This window comes from Neopsephotus bourkii, unplaced genomic scaffold (genome assembly GCF_033783945.1).
Source record: "Neopsephotus bourkii isolate Nb327-2 ecotype Australia unplaced genomic scaffold, CSIRO-AGI_Nbou_v1 NB_1821, whole genome shotgun sequence".
Taxonomy (NCBI): Eukaryota; Metazoa; Chordata; class Aves; order Psittaciformes; family Psittacidae; genus Neopsephotus; species Neopsephotus bourkii.
The window spans coordinates 520,672-539,081 of NW_026902294.1; the positions used below are offsets into that span (position 1 = coordinate 520,672).

General features: G+C 59.9%; 1 protein-coding gene across 6 annotated transcripts in view; it reads left to right on the forward strand.

The window, feature by feature from the left end:
• The window catches only part of LOC133206913 (zinc finger protein 385C-like), a 57,605-nt gene extending 41,030 nt beyond the window's left edge, over nucleotides 1–16,575 (forward strand). For 3 of the 6 annotated variants that reach the window (XM_061343238.1, XM_061343237.1, XM_061343239.1), the window contains exon 3: nucleotides 659–2,766. In XM_061343238.1, the coding sequence (XP_061199222.1) occupies nucleotides 659–2,191 (1,533 nt within the window). In that variant the 3' untranslated portion in view covers nucleotides 2,192–2,766. Of the gene's footprint in view, nucleotides 1–658; nucleotides 2,767–7,005; nucleotides 7,149–11,080; nucleotides 11,192–12,660; nucleotides 12,809–13,295; nucleotides 13,623–15,011; nucleotides 15,200–15,395; nucleotides 15,510–16,350 lie in introns of those variants that run through there. The other 3 variants (XM_061343240.1, XM_061343241.1, XM_061343236.1) reach the window with 2 other exon arrangements.
• Nucleotides 16,576–18,410: the final 1,835 nt, after the last annotated feature.

The following is an 18,410-nucleotide window of genomic DNA, read 5'->3' on the forward strand; positions in this document are numbered from 1 at the left end:
GGGTCTGTCTCAGGGAGTCCAGGAGCATCCTTTCCTCTCGGAGCCTGCCAGGCTGCTTGAAGGATGAAGGCTCAGGAGCTCAATTAGCGCACGAGCACTGTGGGTTTTTCCTCTGTTGCCCTAAACCGAGTGATCAGAACGATCAAGGAGCTGGAGAGTTCAGAAAGGATTTTCTTAATTTCACAAGCGGTTCATGCCTGTTCAAATCAAATTAATTTTTTAGTGAGTCTTGGCCATTTTCCAGCCCTTTTAGGTCTCTAAAGAGACGTATTTTGCTGTGGATAGACCAAACCCAGTAATTAGATTTCTCAGCCTCAAGTGCTACTCGCAGCGTTTACACACACCGAGGCAGTGTCCCCTTCAAACCGGGCTGTTTGCCTGCAATGGGGAAAACTGAGGAGGGGAGGAAAAGCTGCTGCAGGGTTTTCCTGCTGCTCCCAGGCTTGTAGAGCACGAATGTAACTGCTCAAGTTTGGATGGAGGTGGCGGTTGTCAGCGTTGGTGCTGCCCATGGGGTGTTCGGTGCTACAGGAGCCACGGGACCGCTTTGGGGGCCACTGAGGGCAGGAGCCCGGGTGCCGCGCATCTCCCGCCGGCTGCTCAAGCTCATTTGTGTTTCTCTTTCTCTCGGTCCCTGTACATCTCTTAACGGGCTCAGGCAGCGATTGCCAAAGTCCTGCACACCGAGGACAGGCACCGGATCAAAGCCTCGCCGTTCGTGGGGCTGGTGCTGGACGAGAGAGTGGACGTCCTGGAGCAGCGCAGCCTCGCCGTGTTCACCACCACCGTGTCCCCCTGCAGCGGGCAGACCTCCGCCACCTTCCTGGGCAGCTTCGAGCTGCCCGCCGGGGGGGCCTCGCCGGTGGCGGGCAAGGTGGCCGAGGTGATGCGCTCCTTCGGCATCCCCACCATGAAGCTGACATGGCTCCGCGCCGACAGCGCCTCGCTGGTGGCCGAGCGGCTGAGCGGGGCCGGCACCGCGCTCACCTCCCTCTGCCCGCTCCTCATGGAGATGCACTGCTTGTCCCACGGGAGCTCCCTGCTGCCGGCCGACAGCATCAGCAGCATCGAGTACCTCCAGAAGTACGAGACCACTGTGGATGCTGTGTACAGGCTCTACTCCAGCTTCAGGGGGGAAGGCAATGGTCTGCAGGAGCTGCGGAGCGTCCTGGAGCTCTGCGAGATAGACCTTGGGAGCCCCAGAGCCGTCCACTGGACTTCGATATTCCCAGCTGTGGAAGCCATTGATTCCTCATGGCCCACGCTGGTGCTGCTGCTGGAGAGCGAGGCGGAGAGGTCCCCCGTGGCCCACGGTCTCTGCGAAGAGCTCAAGAAGTTCCAGTTTGTGGCCTTCACCAAGATCCTCCTGGATGTCCTCCCCATCTTCCAGAAACTCAGGCGCTTCTTCCAGATCGAGGACTTTGACCTCTCCATCCTGAAGCCCATCGTCTCCACCACGGCCACCACCCTGCAAGCCCAGAAGAGCACCAGCGGCCAGCACCTGCAGGAGTTCCTCAACGAGATGAATGAGCATCCCCGGGATGACCGGGAGGGTGAGAGCCGCCTCTACTACAAGGGTGTGGAGCTGGCCAACTGCTCCAAGGCGCATCTCAAGCACTTTGAGCGCCTGAAGGAGAGCTACCTGGAGAGCGTCCGGGGCAACCTGCTGGACCGCTTCCCCAGCAGCATCCTGGAGGCCATCAGCTCCTTCTCGGCCATCTTCAACCCCAAGTGCTACCCCCAGTCTTTGGAGGACATTGGCACCTATGGGGTCAGCGAACTCAACTTCCTCCTGCAGGCTTACTCCCGGGTGGTGGTGAGTGAAAGAGCCCTGAGCGACTTCCCCCTCTTCAAGCGGATCGTCTTCAGCCTCAGCCAGCTCTCCTTCAAGGACCTCTGTGTCAAGCTGGTCTACAGCAGCTCCGAGATGCACGAGCTCTTCCCGGACTTTGCCGTGCTCGCAGCCATCGCCCTGGCCCTGCCGTTGGGCTCCGTCCTGGCCGAGAAGATCAACCGGGGCCGGGAGCTGCTGCAGCGCGGGCGGGCGCGGCGCGGGAAGGACGAGGGGCTCTCGGACCTCATGAAGATTGCCATCGACGGGCCAGCCAGCAGCGAGTTCGACTTCGCCTTGGCCATTGAGTACTACGAGAGCGCGAGGGAGCCCGGCTTCATCGTGGCGCAGGTGAAGTGAGGGGAGCCGGGTCCCATGGGCACTGCCTTGGTGCTGCCCTTCCCCATCGCTGGATGGTGACCTGCTCCGTGCTGCAAAGAGGAAACAGGATCCTTCCTGCCGGTCCCACATCTCCCTCATCCCCCAAACGCCGAGTTTGAAACCTTGGAGCCACCTGAAACCCCAAACTGCTGAGGTCCATGAGGATTTGTCATCCTTTTCGTTTCGGGAGATGGAGGCAAGCCTTCTCGTGAGCTCAAATGTCACGTTGCCTTTGCACAATGACACCCGGCAGCTTAGACTTAATCCTCTGCAAAACTGCCTGCTTTTTGTTGGTTTGGAGCCTGGAGAATGATGCAGAAAAGGCAAGAGCAGCGTTCCAGCCTGGAATGCCTGGCGGTGCGTGTTGGCATTCCTCGCGCACAGCACAAAGTATTTTTAGCAGTGGCATCAAGTCATGATCGTTTCAAGAGCAGGAGATGTAGGGAATGATCTTGTAATCACCGAGGAAATAGTAACTTTGAAATGCATCCTTGTGTATATATGTGTATGTGTGTATATATATACATAAATATATATAAATATCTATATTAAAAAGGTCTATCTGAATTTTCCTAGTGCTGAAAGTGCAAAGAGCTCTAAAAGGACTTTTCTTTTGCCATGTCGGAATAAATGACAAGCAAGGATCCAAAACCAAACAGCGAATTCTCAGCCTTTCCAGAGTGTCATCAGGTACCTGCATTCCCTTTGCCCTCTGAGCGATCTAAACCCAAAGAGTCTGTTAACATCTGCTTTTTGGGGCAGACCTGAGCCATTTAGCTTGTGTTGTACCTTCTGATCATTGCCTTCACCCTGCAGTGGGCCGGGCCTGCTCTGCCACTGGGGTCTGGTGCCGTGCGTGGTGTGTCCGGGTGTTGCTATGGGGCCTCTCTGGTTTTACCTGGGGAGGAATGGCTTCTGCAGCTCTGTTGGGTGGGTGAGAGGGGTCTCTTCTCACTGGTTTCAATCTGCAGTAAAGCCACTGCAAGCAGCCTCGAGCATCACTTGGTTCAATCCGGGGGCCGGGTCCTCCCATGGGATTCAGCTCCTCTCCTTCCCTGGGTAAGTTCCCTGTGCTGCAGGCGCAGGTCCATGTCCAGCAGGATTTGACCCCATTGTCCCTAACACTGACAGTCCCCATTGCCCTCGGGGGTGGTTTGCTGTCTGTCTGACCCAGGGGTACCACGCTGTAGGACACCCATGCTGGGTGGGGTGTCTGGGGGGGTCCCGCAGGCTCCCATGGGCACACTGTGCCCTGTGCCTGTGGTGGAGGCAGGGAAAGCTGGAATTCTGTCCTTGGGGCTGGCAGCAGGTGACTGCTGATGGCCCAGAGCCCGTGTCCTTCAGCTGATCCGCAGGGAGGAGATGCTGGTTTGATGGTGAGTGTGTTTGGGTGAGAGCGGCTGGCTCACCAGCATCCCTCAGTCTGGGGTATGTGATTCTTGGCGTGCCCTTGCTTGGCAAGGGGGGTTTTGCTGCTTTCTGTCTTCTGTGCATGGAGAGGGGGAGCCTGTGGCTGTCACGAGCTGGAAACAGGATTTAGCAGGGTGATGCTCGCACTGCCCTTATGTTCCCAGGGAGCGTGGTCCTGCTGCAGGTGCTGCTTGGAGCAAACCCCCTGTGCTGGGGCAGCAGCAGCATCGCCGTCTCCAGGGCTGGCCGTGGGTGCTGAGGTCCAGGTTGGGTTTGCTGGGTCTGGTTGCTCTGGGAGTCCAGCACGCTGCAATCTATTTATTAATATGTTATGAATATATATTAAGTTATAGATTCATCATTAATATAATATAATGTAGATTAATGTATTCATTACTGATCTGGACCCTGTGCAGCGCTGGGGCTGCTGTGGTGCAGCGTTGGGAGCGAGGGTTGCTCCTCTCCTGATGGCAGCCTTTGGTGTCGGGAGCTCACACGTGTTTCCCGGAGTCACCTGGAAAGAGCTGAGTGAATCCAGCCCCGTTCTTGGCCAGAGACAAAAGCTTTAATGCCCTGGGTAAGGAATGCGAGACGCCACCAAAATGCCCTGAGAACACCAACAGCCAGGGAGGGAGCCAGGCTGCTTCCATGGGAATACCGCACGCCTGTCTCCATCTGTCCCAGGCAGACTCCGCACCAGATGCTCTTTGGAGGCAGCCGGCGTCTGCGGAGATGGGTCCTTGGCAGATGCTCGTGTTGGTACAAAAACACCCTGCGTTGTCGCTGCTGCTTCTTGGAGGTTCACACGTACGTGGGGCTGGAGCACAACAGTGGCTCTGATCTGCTCGCAGGCAGCCTGGGAGATGATGCTGCAGGCGTGTGTGGGGGGTGAAGAGGGGCTGGGTACAGCAGCCAGGCACGGTCCTGGGTGGGCTGGGTTAAATGATGGACTGAAACAGAGCTTCCATTGCAAGGGACCCCTCTGGGAGTGTGTACCAGCAGGATGGGAACTGGGCTGAGCTTCAGAGGGCTGGGAAGGGGCTGAGCTGGTGGCTGTGGCCTGAGCAGCAGATAGAGGATGTGGCAGCACAGAGGTGATGCTGTGTGGTTTGGGGTCTCAGTTAAGAACATGCCCTCTCCCTGTGGTCCATGAGGTGCTGGGAGCACAGAGCTCCTTCACTCCCCTCTGTACACCAGCCTTTCAATGCTCACCATGGAGCCCCAAGAGCATCCTGTGCACACGGGGAAGGAAAAGGGCAGAGGATGGCCCCACGCTGGAGCTGCACTCCGAGCATCCGGGGATGCCATTCACTGGCAGAAGCCCACGCTGCTGGGGCCATGCCCTTCACCTCGGGTAAGGTCGTGTCATCCTATACAGACCTGGTGGCCCTGCCACCGTCCCCAGAGCAAATCCCTTAATTCAGCATCTAATTAATACCTAAAAATACAGCCCGCAGCTGCTGGCGGAATCTGCCCTGCAGCAAAGGTAAGGCAGGAGCCGCAGCGCTGCTGCCCCGTAACCTTGGGGAGGTGCCTCAAGAGCATCGCGTCCTGGCGGGTGCCTGAACACGCTGATGCTATGGAGGCTTTCAGCCCTTCTCCTGCTCCCTGGGTCTTGTTTACTCCAGTGGCAGAACCAGGAGGGAAAGGTCCTGCCCCCTTCTGGGGTCTCTGGGTTCTCTCCTAATGCCTTATTTTACCCCTGGACTGCAGGAATATGGCTAATGTTCACTCTGGTGCTCAAGGATGCACCAGAGGTGCTGGTGTACCTCATCCTGACCGTGTTGGTGGGCAGTGACTGCACGTGTGCCCCACCACTCCCAGCTCCTAAGGAGCAAAGCCCTTGGCTGTGGGTCAGCAGCCAGGTTTTACTATTGGCATGGTGGCACTGGCTGAGCTACAGCCCCCCTTTATTCGGTTGCTGTTGATAGGGGTGGAGGCATTCACCCGCCCTCTTGATCCTCCAAGGGGTAAATGCAATATATATCATATATATACATGTTGTATATTATATACATGTTATATTACATATATATGTGTCTTTCTGAGGCTGGTGCAGTCAGTGCAAGGCGTGCTGAGGAAGGTGGAGGGGGAACACCCCAACCCTCCACCCCAAGATGCCTCCATTGCAGCTGCTGCTTGAGCATCCCTGGGCCCAGCGCATTCCTGGACCCAGAGCATCCCTGGGGGCTGGAGCATCCCTAGGCCCAGAGCATCCCTGGGACCTGGAGCATCCCTGGGGCCGGAGCATCCCTGGGGCTGGAGCATCCCTGGGTCCAGAGCATCCTTGGGGCTGAGCATCCCTGGGCCCCGGAGCATCCCTGAGGCCGGCTCTGCCGTCTCGGGTGCTTTGGTGCAGAGATGCTGTTTCCCGGCCCCAGTTCTGCCCCGGCTCCCTCCCTGCCGCTGCCGCTCTGCTTTCCCGTCTCTGTTTGCGAGCAGTTTCACAGATTCCCCTCCTGGGCGGCTCTGGAATTAACGCGATCAGCGCACGCCTCATGGAGCGCAAGGGGAATTTTCCCTGGAGTGAGGCCTGACCCGGGGCCGCTCCGGAGCCGTGTGCGCTCTCCCAGAAGGAGGTCGGAGCTGCCCAGGGGCGAGCGCCCGCTGCTCACATCCAGGGTAGCTTCTGCCCTTTGCGTTTCAGAGCTGGGGCTCGGCTCCTGCTTGGAGCAAATCCCAGCGGGGAAGCAGCTCCAAGGCGCTGCGGAGCGGGGGCCTCATCCTGCACAGCCGGTGGGGGCTGGGGATTGCGGCTCCTGGTGTGGGAGCACTGACCCTCGAGGCACTGCTGCGGGCAAGGGGCTGGGATGCTGCTGGGCTCCAGCGCTGCCCCTGAGCTGAGAGAGAACCAGAATCAGAAAGTAGGGGTCCTCAGAAGCCCGTTGCCCTTGTTGCAGTGGGTGGAGGAGGAGGGAAGCCGTGCGAGATGTGACCGAGCGTTCCTGGCTCCCAGCAGCGTGAAATCTTCTCGTCTTCATTGGATTTTACTCTTTCCATTGTGTGTTTTCACGTTCTCCCCTCTCAGAGCCGGGCATGGGCACAGGAGCCCAGCCTGGGCCCCCCACGGGTCAGAGGCTGCTTTCCCGCAGGATGGATCAGTCCAAGTGGGAAACCACTGCCCTTGGGCTGCGGAACGGGAGGAAGCACTGGGATGGGAGCAGGCTGGGACAGGTCCCCACTGCGTGGCCTCCCCTCCCTCCCAGCGGTGCACATCTCACCCTCACACGCAGGCGTTCTGCTGGAACCGGGATGCTGGTTCTGAGCCCAAAAGGGAGAACATGGCCAGGGCTGGGACCTTCACCTCTGGGGGGTCCAGGGCCTCATGGCCCCCCCCCAGCTGCACCACCGCTAACGCTGCTCTTTCCCCTCTGCCTCCCCAGGTCCCTCCGGACACAGCAGCCCCCTCTTAGCATCGTTGCCTATCCCCGGCCGTCCCCTCCATCCCCCCTTGGACATCAAGCACTTTCTGACCTTGAGGCTCAACGGGACGTCACCGCTCAACCTCTTCCCCAACTTCAACACGGTGAGTGTCCCGTGCCCCCCCTCGAGGTAACACGGTTTTAACCATGACCAATTCAGTTTTGTTGCTGGAACCAGTAGCAATGAAGGAGCGCTGGAGAGCAGTTTGTTAGCTGAAAATAAGGAAGGAAGGAAAGAAAGAGAGAGGTGTATGAAGGCACAAGGCTGCTGCTGTGTGGCTGCGGATGTGGGGTAGCCTGGGTGCTGTGGGTCTTTTCCCACCACCCATCTGGGCTCAAGGTCCCCAACCTCAAACTACTGGACCCCGTGCTTGGGTTATGCCCTTCAGTGTGGCCCTAGTGATGTTCTGGTTGACGTCTAAACTGACATGGATGTGGCCAAGGATGTACAACAGCATCTCAGGGGTGAAATAGTGCTTTCCTTGCTTGGTGCCACCCTCCTGGCACTCTTCCTTATGGGAAGGATGGGATCTGCCCTAGGAGCCCCTCTCTTGCCTTGGTTTGGGTCCCTGTCCTGCTGTTCCACTGCAGCAGTGGGGTGGCTGTTCCTGGGTTTGGTGGATGCTCCTTCCCTGGCCTCTTGTAAGTGGCTTTGGGATTAAACATGCTCAGAAGGTGCAAATTATCACTGAGATCTTCAAAGGCGAGCACAGAAATGAAGTCCAGGCTTCCCATTGCTGTTGAACGGGATTCAGACACCCGATTCCTCTGAGCCTCTTTCAAACCCCAGCTCTGGCCTGTCCCTCCCCTGTGCTAACCCCCTGGTCGGGGGTTTCTGATGCCGTTCAGGTGCTGCTCTTTGGGCTCTTTCTGCACTCACTGGACTCAGCAGCTGAGCTCAACCAGCCCCTGCTCTTTGTTCTCCAGGGCTCCTGCCTGCCCCTGGTGCGTGTTCTCTAGGGCTGGGCTGCTTCAGGAACCTGCTCCTTTGGGAAATGAACCTCATGCACGGCCCTGTTGTGCTGCTGCTGTGCTCAGTGGGGACCCCGGGATGAGGTGCTGGGGGTGTCAGGTTGGGTGATGCTACCTGCGTGAAGCCAGGCTGGTCCCCAAGGTGGGAGCTGCCCTTGGGGCTGTGGCTGTGCTGGAGGGGCAGGAGCATCCCTGCGGTCCTCGGTTCTCTGCTGATGCCAGGTCAAAGGCTCCATTGGGCAGCTGAGCCTCAGGGGCGATTTGGGAGGGGGCATCGGTCAGGGGATGGCACAGTTTGGGTGAGCTGCTGTATCTGAGGTGCTGTAAGAGGATATCAGTGGGTTTGCCTTTGCTCACCCAGCAAGGATTCGGTGATTCTGTGCAGGATTCAGTGATGTCGTGCAGGATTTGGTGATGCCGTGCAGGATTCGGTGATTCTGTGCAGGATTCAGTGATGCTGTGCACGATTTGGCGATGCCGTGCAGGATTTGGCGATGTCGTGCAGGATTCAGGGATGCCATGCAGGATTTGGTGATGCCGTGCAGGATTCGGTGATTCTGTGCAGGATTCAGGGATGCTGTGCAGGATTTAGCGGTGCCATGCAGGTTTCAGGGATGCCGTGCAGGATTCAGGGATGCCGTGCAGATTTGGTGCTGCCATGCAGGATTTCGTGATGCCGTGCAGGATTCAGCCCTACCATGCAGGATTTGGCACTGCCTTGCAGAGCAGGAGCAGTTTGCAGCTGCCCAGCAGAACACTTTGCACTTGGAGCAGGTCACAAGGCTCACATGAACCCAGCAGATGTTTTACTCTGCAGCAAATGAAACCTTTCCAGGCCGAGCTCTCCTGCCACTTAAAGCAACGACAGCAGGAAACCCAAACCCCACCGCAGGGCAGAAGGCGCGTTTCTTGCCCAAAAGGTCCTTTGCAGCTCTTGGGATGTCACAAAGGTCCCAAGCGCGTGGCAGAGCCTCGACAGGAGACACGATCTGAAGCGATGCTGCGTTTCTGACCTCAGTGCCAGCAGGGAGCTCAGTGCAGGGAGCTCTATTTATATCCCTAAGAACATCCAGGGATAAATAAAGTCCTGTGAGTCAATGGGAACTGACCACAAAGCTGAGATCTCCCTTCTCCAAGTGTGCAGTGCCCAGAGCCTACCTCTGCTGTCGGGACAGATCTGTTGGAGAAGGCAGGAAGAGCTGGAGCCGATCTGGCTGTGGCACAACCCTCACCGGCCTGGGCAGAGCTGGGATCTGGCGCTGCAGTGAGTGCACATGTGGGGAGAAGCTGATGTTATGTTTGTGTTTTCACTGGGAGAGAGGCATAGGTTGGTACCCGAGCTTGGGATGCTCTTGGTGCTGTGTGCAGGATGGAGCCCGGTGGGATGCTCCTGGCAAAGCACAGTGTGTGTGATGGGGCAGAGAGCGGCCGTGGCAAGGGGTTGTTCAAGCCCCCATGTGCTCCCAAAAGCTTCTGAGGACACGGAGCTTGTGTTCTCTTTGGGGCAGCGGGAGCAGTGATGCTCACCAGCCGCCCTTGGCTGGGATGCACGGGGCTGGGCCGAGGAGCCAGGTTTTGGGTGCACTGGGCAGTGCAGCCCCTGGAGTTGCTCAGTCATGGCCTTGGTGCTGGTGGCTCCATTGGCAGGTTCAGACCAGGACAGTTCCAGTTGCACCCTCCTCACCGTCTGCATCCTCCTCTGCTCAGGGGGCAGAGGGGCTCCAGGACCCAGCCAGGCCCTGGTCAGAGCCATTTCCCTTCTCTTTGGGTGGAAGAGGTGGTGTTTCTCTTGAACACAAGCCCCCGTGTCTGCCTGCAGCCGGGCAGCGCAGGGATGCTGCCTGCAGCACACGTCAGTGGTTGTCGTCAGGGGTGCGGAGCAGCATCTTTGCCATCTGTCTCCGCCGAACCCCAAACGCCTCTTCATTTCTATGCCAGACAAGTGAGTGGAATTCCATGGCAAAGAGGCGCTTCATTAATCACCGGCTTTTACCATTCCGCTCACTCCTGGAAAGGAATTTGGGGTCTCGATAATGGCTCCGTTGTCCAGGCATGTGCCTCGAAGACGGATGCACCTGTCTGAGCAGCGAAATAGCTCTGCAGAGAAACCCGATCGCCTGAAAACCCCGGGCCCTGCTGACAGCAGCACTCCGATAAGATAATCTCCCTGTGCCGCAGCACAGGGGAACAATAATTGCATTGTAGATTAGAGCCCCGCTCAGACAAAGAGGTTATTCTTATCCCCCCCCCCCAGTAACTGCACTGGGGTTGAAACAATCATGGCTTTCGGAGCAAGTTTGCTGCCGGGGCTGAGGAATGAGGCCGAGCCCTGGCGAGGGGCAGGAGAGCCAGGGGCTGTCAGCAGCTCATCAGCCTGCACGCATCCGCCTTGCCTGCAGCCCCTGCATGGGGATGCCGCGGCTCGTGTCGGGTACCTGCGCTCCTGCCCCATGGGGTACCAGGCCTGCAGCAGCCTTGCGGTTCCGTTTGAGAGCAGGCAAAGCGCACACCCCAGCGGGAGCAGGGCACGGTGCAGTGGGCAAACAGCACCCGTGGCTGTGGGTTCCTTGTCCCTCCTGCCCTGGCCCCTGTGTTTGCATTGCCCATGGGCAAGGACCATGCACCCGTGGCTCTGCTTGTGCCTTCAGCTTTGCACAGGGACATTCAGCTCCCTGGGGATGGGCACGTGGAGGATTCCTTGATCACCTCTGCCCCCTCTTTCAGTGATTTCTGCTCCTTCAATGGCAGCTCAAGGGCAGCAACCAAGGGCTCAGTAATCTGCCACCCATGACACCAGTGTCTGTGATGGGGAGAGGGGAAGGGGGGACACGCAGGGGAGCTCGGGGAGGCTGCAGCCTGTGCCCCTGCAGCAGCCTCATCCCCCCACCAGGCCACAGCAGGCGTTGGGTCCCTGCAGGTTGGGTTTATGCAGGGATGGTTTAGAAAGGACACTCCGAAGGGGAGCTCTGCTGGTGTTTATGGCACAGGGCATCACCAGTTCACTGTACTGGGGTGGCCATCACTGCATGGCACCCATGCACCCTGTGCCTTCGCTCCCTTGCAGATGGACCCGGTGCAGAAGGCGGTGATCAGCCACACATTCGGCATGCCCGCACCACTCAAGAAGAAGCAGTTCATCTCCTGCAACATCTGCCACCTGCGCTTCAACTCTGCGGTAAGTGGTACCCGCAGGAGCATCCCATGGTGCGGGAGCATCCCATGGTGCGGGAGCATCCCATGGTGCGGGAGCATCCCATGGTGCGGGAGCTCCTTGGGGCTCTGCCTGCTAACATCCCCATCCCATGGGCCCAGGCGCTCCCCTCTTTGCCTTGCTGGCTCTTTCTGCCCCGTGTCGTTTTGTCCCCTCCTGCCTTGGCCTCAGTGTTTGTGCTTAAGCTGCTTTATCAGCCCCTGCAAGTCACGTCTGGTCCCTGGGAGCTGAACGCAAGCCTTGGCTCCCCAGAGCTCTGCTGTGGCAGGGGGTTTGGGTTTTAAATCGCAGCCAAGTAAATCAACCACCTTGTAGAGGGGAGGAAGGAAGCATCCATTGATCCCTGTGGTAATGAATTGAGCACAGCTGATCGTTTGTGGGGAAACTGATGAAGAGGTTTGCAAGGGAGCTCTCTGCTCAGAGCCAGCAGGAGAGGGATGGGGCTGGAACAGCAAAAGCCTCCTTTGCATGGGCAGCAGCTCAGAGCCCTTCATCTGGGCTGGCTCTGCTTGTGCTGGTGTAAACCCATCTGCTCCCATGAGCATGACAACAGGGAGGATGGAGGGATGTCCCCCCAAGGACCCTCACGCTCCACTGGGGTTCCTGCATGGTGCCAGTGACCCACTTCAGCTGCAGCCCCAACCCCGCATCTGCTGAAGGTTCATTGTGTTTGCTAATGAGGCCCCATGCTTGGATGGGCCTTTCGCTTTCCCATGTACCCAGCGCATCCCTGACACCATTCCCAGCCCTTGGAAAGCCATGGGGGCAGGGAAGGGGATGCTTCTTCCCACCCTGCATGGGAAGCCCCAGCGGCCTCCGAGGATGCTGTGCCAATGAATGCATGCTGCTCAGCGGTTCAGGGGTCTCATTCATCCTGCATTTACATCCCACCAGGAGCTGGAGCGGGGCTCTGTGGGGACAGTGCTGCATTGTCCCCGCCTGCAGAGGATGCAAGTGGTTTGGGGGATTTTCCTTTGTGCTGGTTTTTATCAGCTCGGTGCAGGCACGAGCGCATCGGTGTGTGCTTCACGATGCACCAGAGGAGGCCGTGACTGCGCATCGCGTGTCAGACACCCGCTGGGGTCCAATGGGAGACACGGCCCCCCCCTCGTCAGGCACCCGCTGGGGTCCAATGGGAGACACGGCCCCCCCTACCCCCCAGCCTACTTTCTTGGTTTATTTTTACAGCCAGCAGCTCACTGGATGTGTCTGAAGGCATCAATTGTGCTTTTACAAGTGGCCGGACGCGTTCCACCGCATCCTTCTCTGTGCCGCGCGATGCATCCGCAAAACGATGCCTCGGCCCCAGTGCTTGTGTGCTTACACCGGGTGGAGAACACCCCTGTGGATGTCACCAAGGGGAGGTGGGAACGCATCCCAGCATCAGTCTGCGTGTCCTGATGTGTCCCTCTCCTCTCCTCTCTCCCTCCCAGAACCAGGCAGAAGCCCACTACAAGGGCCACAAGCACGCGCGGAGGCTGAAAGCCATCGAGGCCATGAAGAACAAGCAGAAGGTGCCGGGGGCTGCGGTGGCTGATTTGTCCCCCAGCCCCGAGGGCAGCAGGGAGCCCGGCACCACGGGTACGTGGGCATCAGTGCGGCACAAACGCCACCACGAGCGTTGATAAAGGAGCTTTTGTGCTCTGCTGGCATCCCTGGCCTGGGGACAGCTCATGGGGAATGCATCCCTGGAGCCCCAGCAGCTCGTGGCCCTGGGGGTGCTCCCCCCCTGATTTGGTGTCTGTGGGAGGTGTTTTGGATGCTGCAGGAGAGACCATTCCCTGCCTGTGCCCTGATGAGGGCTCGCACATCCCTAGGGCAGGGATGGGGCTGGTGAGAGCCGCATTCCCCCTGCACCCAGGGTCCTGTGCTGAGCCTGGCTGCCACATAAAAGCAGTAACAGGAGAGACCTTGGGAAGAGCCATCCTTGAGAGGGGTGAATGAGCAGATGGTGCCTGAGGTGGTTCTGGGAGGACAGGGATGCTCTCTGAAACATGGAAAACCCATTGGGGCACAGAGCACTTCCCTTCCTGCCCATCATCTCCCTTTTCCCCTTCTCCCTCCCCAGCCCAAGCCAACGGGCTGCAGGAGCCGGAGGGTGAGTGCAGCTCCCTGGGGCTGACACCCAGCACCGAGGAGTCGCCGTCGGAGCTGCCCGCCAGCATCGCCCCATTGGGCTCCCCCCCGGCCTCAGAGCTGTCGGAGGCCACCTCGGACACCACGAGCGTGACCTCCCCGGGCACCGAGGTGCAGGCAGCGGAGTCAGGCAGCAGCAGCAGCGGCAGCTCTGGCCCCGAGAGCGAGAAGGAGGGCAAGAAGAGCAAACAGCACCTGTACTGCCCCACGTGCAAGGTGACCGTCAACTCCCTGTCCCAGCTGGAGGCTCACACCACCGGTAAGGGCATCGCCCGCGTGCGGGGGGACCCCAGCTCCATCCTGGCCCCCGTCACCACGCAGCCTTGCGGGTTAATGAACGCTGCTTCAGTTAGGAAGGGTCAATGAAGGCGCTTGCAAAGAGAAGCGGTGGTGGTTTACCCGTGCGGTGGTGGCTCATGGGGTGAGTTGCAGCAAGGTCAAACGCTCTCTTATTGTTCACGGCTCTCAATTAAAGGCATTTTCAGAGAGGTTTAATCAAGTGATTGGAGGCTGCTTTATATTCCATTGCAGCCTGGCTTTAGGCTGATGGGAACTGGAGTGCCAGTGCCGCTTCCAGACCCAGGATAATCCATAACGCTTTGGGTTCATGGTCGGTTTGAGAAGCCCCTTGGGAATCCAAACATGCTTCAGAGCCCAGCAGCAAGCGATGGCTCCTGGGCTTACAGGGACCCCCTGAAGTTTGGGGATGCCCAGGCCCGCCCTGGGGCAGTGATGGGAGGCAGTAACCCCAATGGGGTCTCTGGTGCCAGCTCCCAGCTCCCCCCTTTCCCCGGAGGATGCTACCCAAGGTGGGGGGGGCACCACAGCTGTAAAGGGAAGAGCCTCCTGTCCCCAGATCACACAAAGTGGGGACCAGTTCCCATGGCCTCCCTGTGCACGGCAGCGGCGCCGAGCACTGGGGTCAGCTCAGGACACGCCGCGGCTGAGCTGCAGCCGTGCCCTTTTGCTTCTGTCAGCTCCAGTTACGAATTCGGGAGCTGATTTGGGGAAAGAACAAGCAAAGAAGCAGTTTTCAGGGCTGAGCCGCTCCGCGCCCATCCCATGCACCCGGCTCCTTGCTTAACGCCTTGAGAAATGGAATGAATTAGCAGAGGCTTGAATTACACATCCCTTTGCTGCCATTCCCAGGACAGGGCACCCTGTCCATGGCGTGTGGGGAGCTCAGGTCCCTCCTTCCCCACTTCCCATCACCCCGCTGAGCTATTCCTGGCTCTGCAGCCGGATCCGCTGTGACCTTGGGCACAGCTCAGATGCTGCAGCGCAGGGGGTGACAGCTCCAGCCTGTGCTAACGCCCGGGGCCGGGCGCCAGGCTCCAGCACACGCTCACAGAGCAGCTTCTCCAAAGGGCTGCATTGGAGGGGGGTCTCTGGGAAGCGGAGCAGCTCTGGGCTGCCTGCGGAGCGCAGCTGGATGTGGATCCAGGAATGGGCGGCTGCATCCCCAGCACGAGTCCAGGCCCTCTGCCTGCAGGTGCTGCTGGGGATAGGTTGGGGGGGGCAGGACTGGGGTCCCTCCGGAGGGCGCAGCGCTGTGGGGTGGGTGGGTTGGGTGGGGGGCACCCATGGGGCACTCGGGTTGGTTTGCCAGGGCAGGGTTGGTTTGCCCAGTGTCCCCTCTGCCGCCCAGGTGCCAAGCACAAGTCCATGCTGGAGGGTCACGGCGCGCAGATGCGGCGAGGCCGAGGCAAGCTCCTCTCCCGGGCAGCGCACAAGTCCAAGCGGATCGGGAACAAGGGCAGCATCAACATCCAGAACAAGGCGTTCCAGTGCCAAGTGTGCGAGATCTACGTCAACTCGGAGACACAGCTCAAACAGGTGAGGATGCCAGGCCTGGGTGAGCCTTTCCCATGGGAATGCGGGGACACCGGGTGCAGGGTGCAGACCGCAGGGCTCAGGGGTGGGTTCCTCACTGTTGCCTGCAAGGTGATGGGCATCCCCCATGGGTCCCATGCAGTGCCATGGGCCCGCCCTCATCCTGGCTCTGGGTGATCCGGTTGTTTCCCTTTCCCAGCACATGAGCAGCCGGAGGCACAAAGACAGACTGGCGGGGAAGCCGCCCAAGCCCAAGTACAGCCCCTATAACAAGCTGCAGAAGAACGCTGCCCTCGCAGTGAGTATTCTCAAGGTACCTGTCTCCCTGCAGTGACCTGCTTGGTTTGCTCTCCGAACCATCGGTTGCCATCGCTTGCAATAAGGGACACAGGGGCTGCTTTTCCTGAAGCCTCAAGTTCCCATGAGCGCATCTAAGCTGCTCCCCTGGGGAGGGCGGGCTCTAGTGGTGGGAAAGGTCTTCAGGAAAAGGAAAGCTCGGGAATAGCTTGGGAGCCCTCTGGCAGCAGCACTTGTGTTTTTCCCCCTGTTTCATGGATCCTGGCTGGGCACTGGCACAGCTTAGTTAAAGCAAGCCCAAGTGTTTGCTTGTGCGGATCCAGAGCTTAGCAGAAGTCAGGGCACTGATGCAGGGAAGAGCCCAGAATGGGCAAAGGCCAGGGCAGGTCTCTGAGCCAGCGGGATGGGGTTGGGGGCTTTCCCAGCGTCACAACTGGAGCATCCCCGTGTGCTCTGACCCAGGAGCGGCCGGAGCCGTGGGATGGAGCAGGGACAGGGGCTGTGTTCGCTGCAGTGGATGGGGCTAGGAACCTCTCCTGGGTCACAACTGGAGCATCCCTCTGTGCTCGGACCCAGGAGCAGCAGAGCCAAAGGGCCGGAGCCGTGGGATGGAGCAGGGAGAGGGGCTGTGTTCACTGCAGAGACCGAGCTGAAAGCTGCAGTGGATGGGGCTGGGGACCTGCCCTGGGTCACAACTGGAGCATCCCCGTGTGCTCTGACCCAGGAGCAGCCGAGCCAAAGGGCCGGAGCCTTGGGATGGAGCAGGGACAGGGACAGGGGCTGCGTTCAGCGCAGAGACCGAGCCGCGGTGGGCAGGGTGCGGGGGGGGGCTCACGGTGTGCGCTCCCTGCCCGCAGTCCAAGCTGGCGCTGCAGAAGCACCTCACCAAGACGCTGGCAACGCGCTTCCTGCCGAGCCCGCTGGCCGCGGCCGCCGTCTGCGCCATGCCCGGGCCCCTGGCGCTGCGCCCGGCGGCTGCCACCGCGCTCTTCCAGGCGCCGCTCCTCGGACCAGCCCTTTTCCGCACGCCGCCGGCCCCCGTCCGCCCCACGCCGGGCCCCATCGTCTTCGCACCCTACTGAGAGCCGCCGCTGCGGGGCCGGGGCTCTTCCAGCTGCTGGGAAAACGTAGTCGTAGGCACCAACCCCGGCTTCTCCTTCGCTTCCAGCGGCAGAGCCCAGCCAGCCCCGCCGCGCGTCCCCGCCGCTCCCCTGCCCGTGCAGGCGCACAACAGAGGAGCCCCTCCCGAGGCTGAGCACAGGAGAGGAGGGTGCCCCGGTCACCGGGACCATTGCGTGGCCAAGGGGTTCGCTGGCTTCTTGTTCATCCCCTCCCAGTTACCAGGCTGGAAGAGGAGCAGCCGGACGGTCCCCGGGGCAAGGAGCATCCCTCTGGGCAGCCCGGCAGGAAGGGAGCTGCGAGGGGAGCCTCAGCCCAGCTCTTACTGGATGAAACAGCCCAGCGCAAGTGGGAAGTTGGCAGTTTCCCCCCTCGGGCAGGGCTGGCTGTGCCCTCACCAGCCCCCACTTGCCTGTGCTGGTTGGGGGGGCTCTGTGATGCCCACCAGCCTCCTACACCCCAAAGTCCACATCCCACCAGCCAAAGAGCCATCGCTGTGGCGGGCACCGGCTCCACCGCCCGTTATCTTCACTCCAAGAGCAATAGCTGATGCCCAGGGCCGGCACCTCATCCCTTGGAAAGCACATTGCCCGGCCCCGGGAAGCACAGAGCGTGTGCGGGTCCCTGTGCTCAGCACCAGCTCTTTGCCTCTGTCCCAGCCGCGGGGGACAGCCCTGCCCCTACCTCCCGGGAGATGCTGTGAGGCTGAGTGAATGTCCCTAAAGCACTTTTGGTTCTCCAGTGAAAGGCAACGCTGCTGCCTTCCAACCCCGTTCCCATTAGGAGCTTCCAGGGAGTTGCGGATGATTCCCAAATCCCAAGCTGTCCCCAGCAGCCCGGACAATCAGGTACAAAGGAGCAGGCGGCAGCGGTGATGCTCCCATCGTAGCCTGCAGGAATCTGGGCTCTGGAGGGACCCTGAAGCCGTAGCTCTGCTTTTCACTGTGCTCACAAAGGCCAGCAGTGATGTGGTTTGGAGCTGGACCCGCAGCTCCGGGTTCCCAGCACGCTGCTGCAAATGGAAATATGCAGGAAAGTTGCAACCCCAACAGCCCCGAGGCTGGAGTGAAGCCCACCCGATCTATGCAATCCAGGGGAGCAGCTCGCCCTCGCTCTGCGTTTACCTTGGTGCTGATGCTGACTGTGCACCCAGAGCAGAGCCACCGCGATGCAGCTCCGTGCAGGTGATTCCCTCTCCGTGCCCTGGCCCAGGGTGATGGCTCCGGTCTCTGCTGTGGCCCCATGGGAAGGGGCAGGTGGGTTTGTGCACCGGGGAACCCACACGCACGGGAAGTACATCCGACGCCTTGGCCAGGAGCAATGTGTGGATTTCAGGATCTTTCCTCCACTGATGCTCAGGACGGGTCCTGGCAATGGGAACCAGCCAACGGGGAACTCAAGGGGCTGAAATGCTTCTGCTGCCCAGAGCTGGAGCTTCGCACGAGGGCAGGAAACCTGCACAGGGAGCACGGAGCTGTGCACCTGCATCTGCCATGGGCAGCACTGAGCCCTGGTGCCACTGCACCCTGCCACGGAGGACAGGAGCACGAGGGAGCCCCTGGGTATGGGTTCATCTGCTCAGGACAACTCTCCACGCCAGAGGAGGAGGAGAGCGGAGAGGGCACCAGGGAAGAGCGAGCTTGAATGGGAGGCTGAGGGTAGAGACAACCACGAGCTCTTCAGTGGTGATGGGAGATGTGGCTCGAGGAAGGCTCCAGCAGCAGAGGCCCTGGCAGGGACAGGAGGTGGTCGCACAGCCCAGGGGACACGTGCAGCCCGCAGGACAGGAGGGAGGACA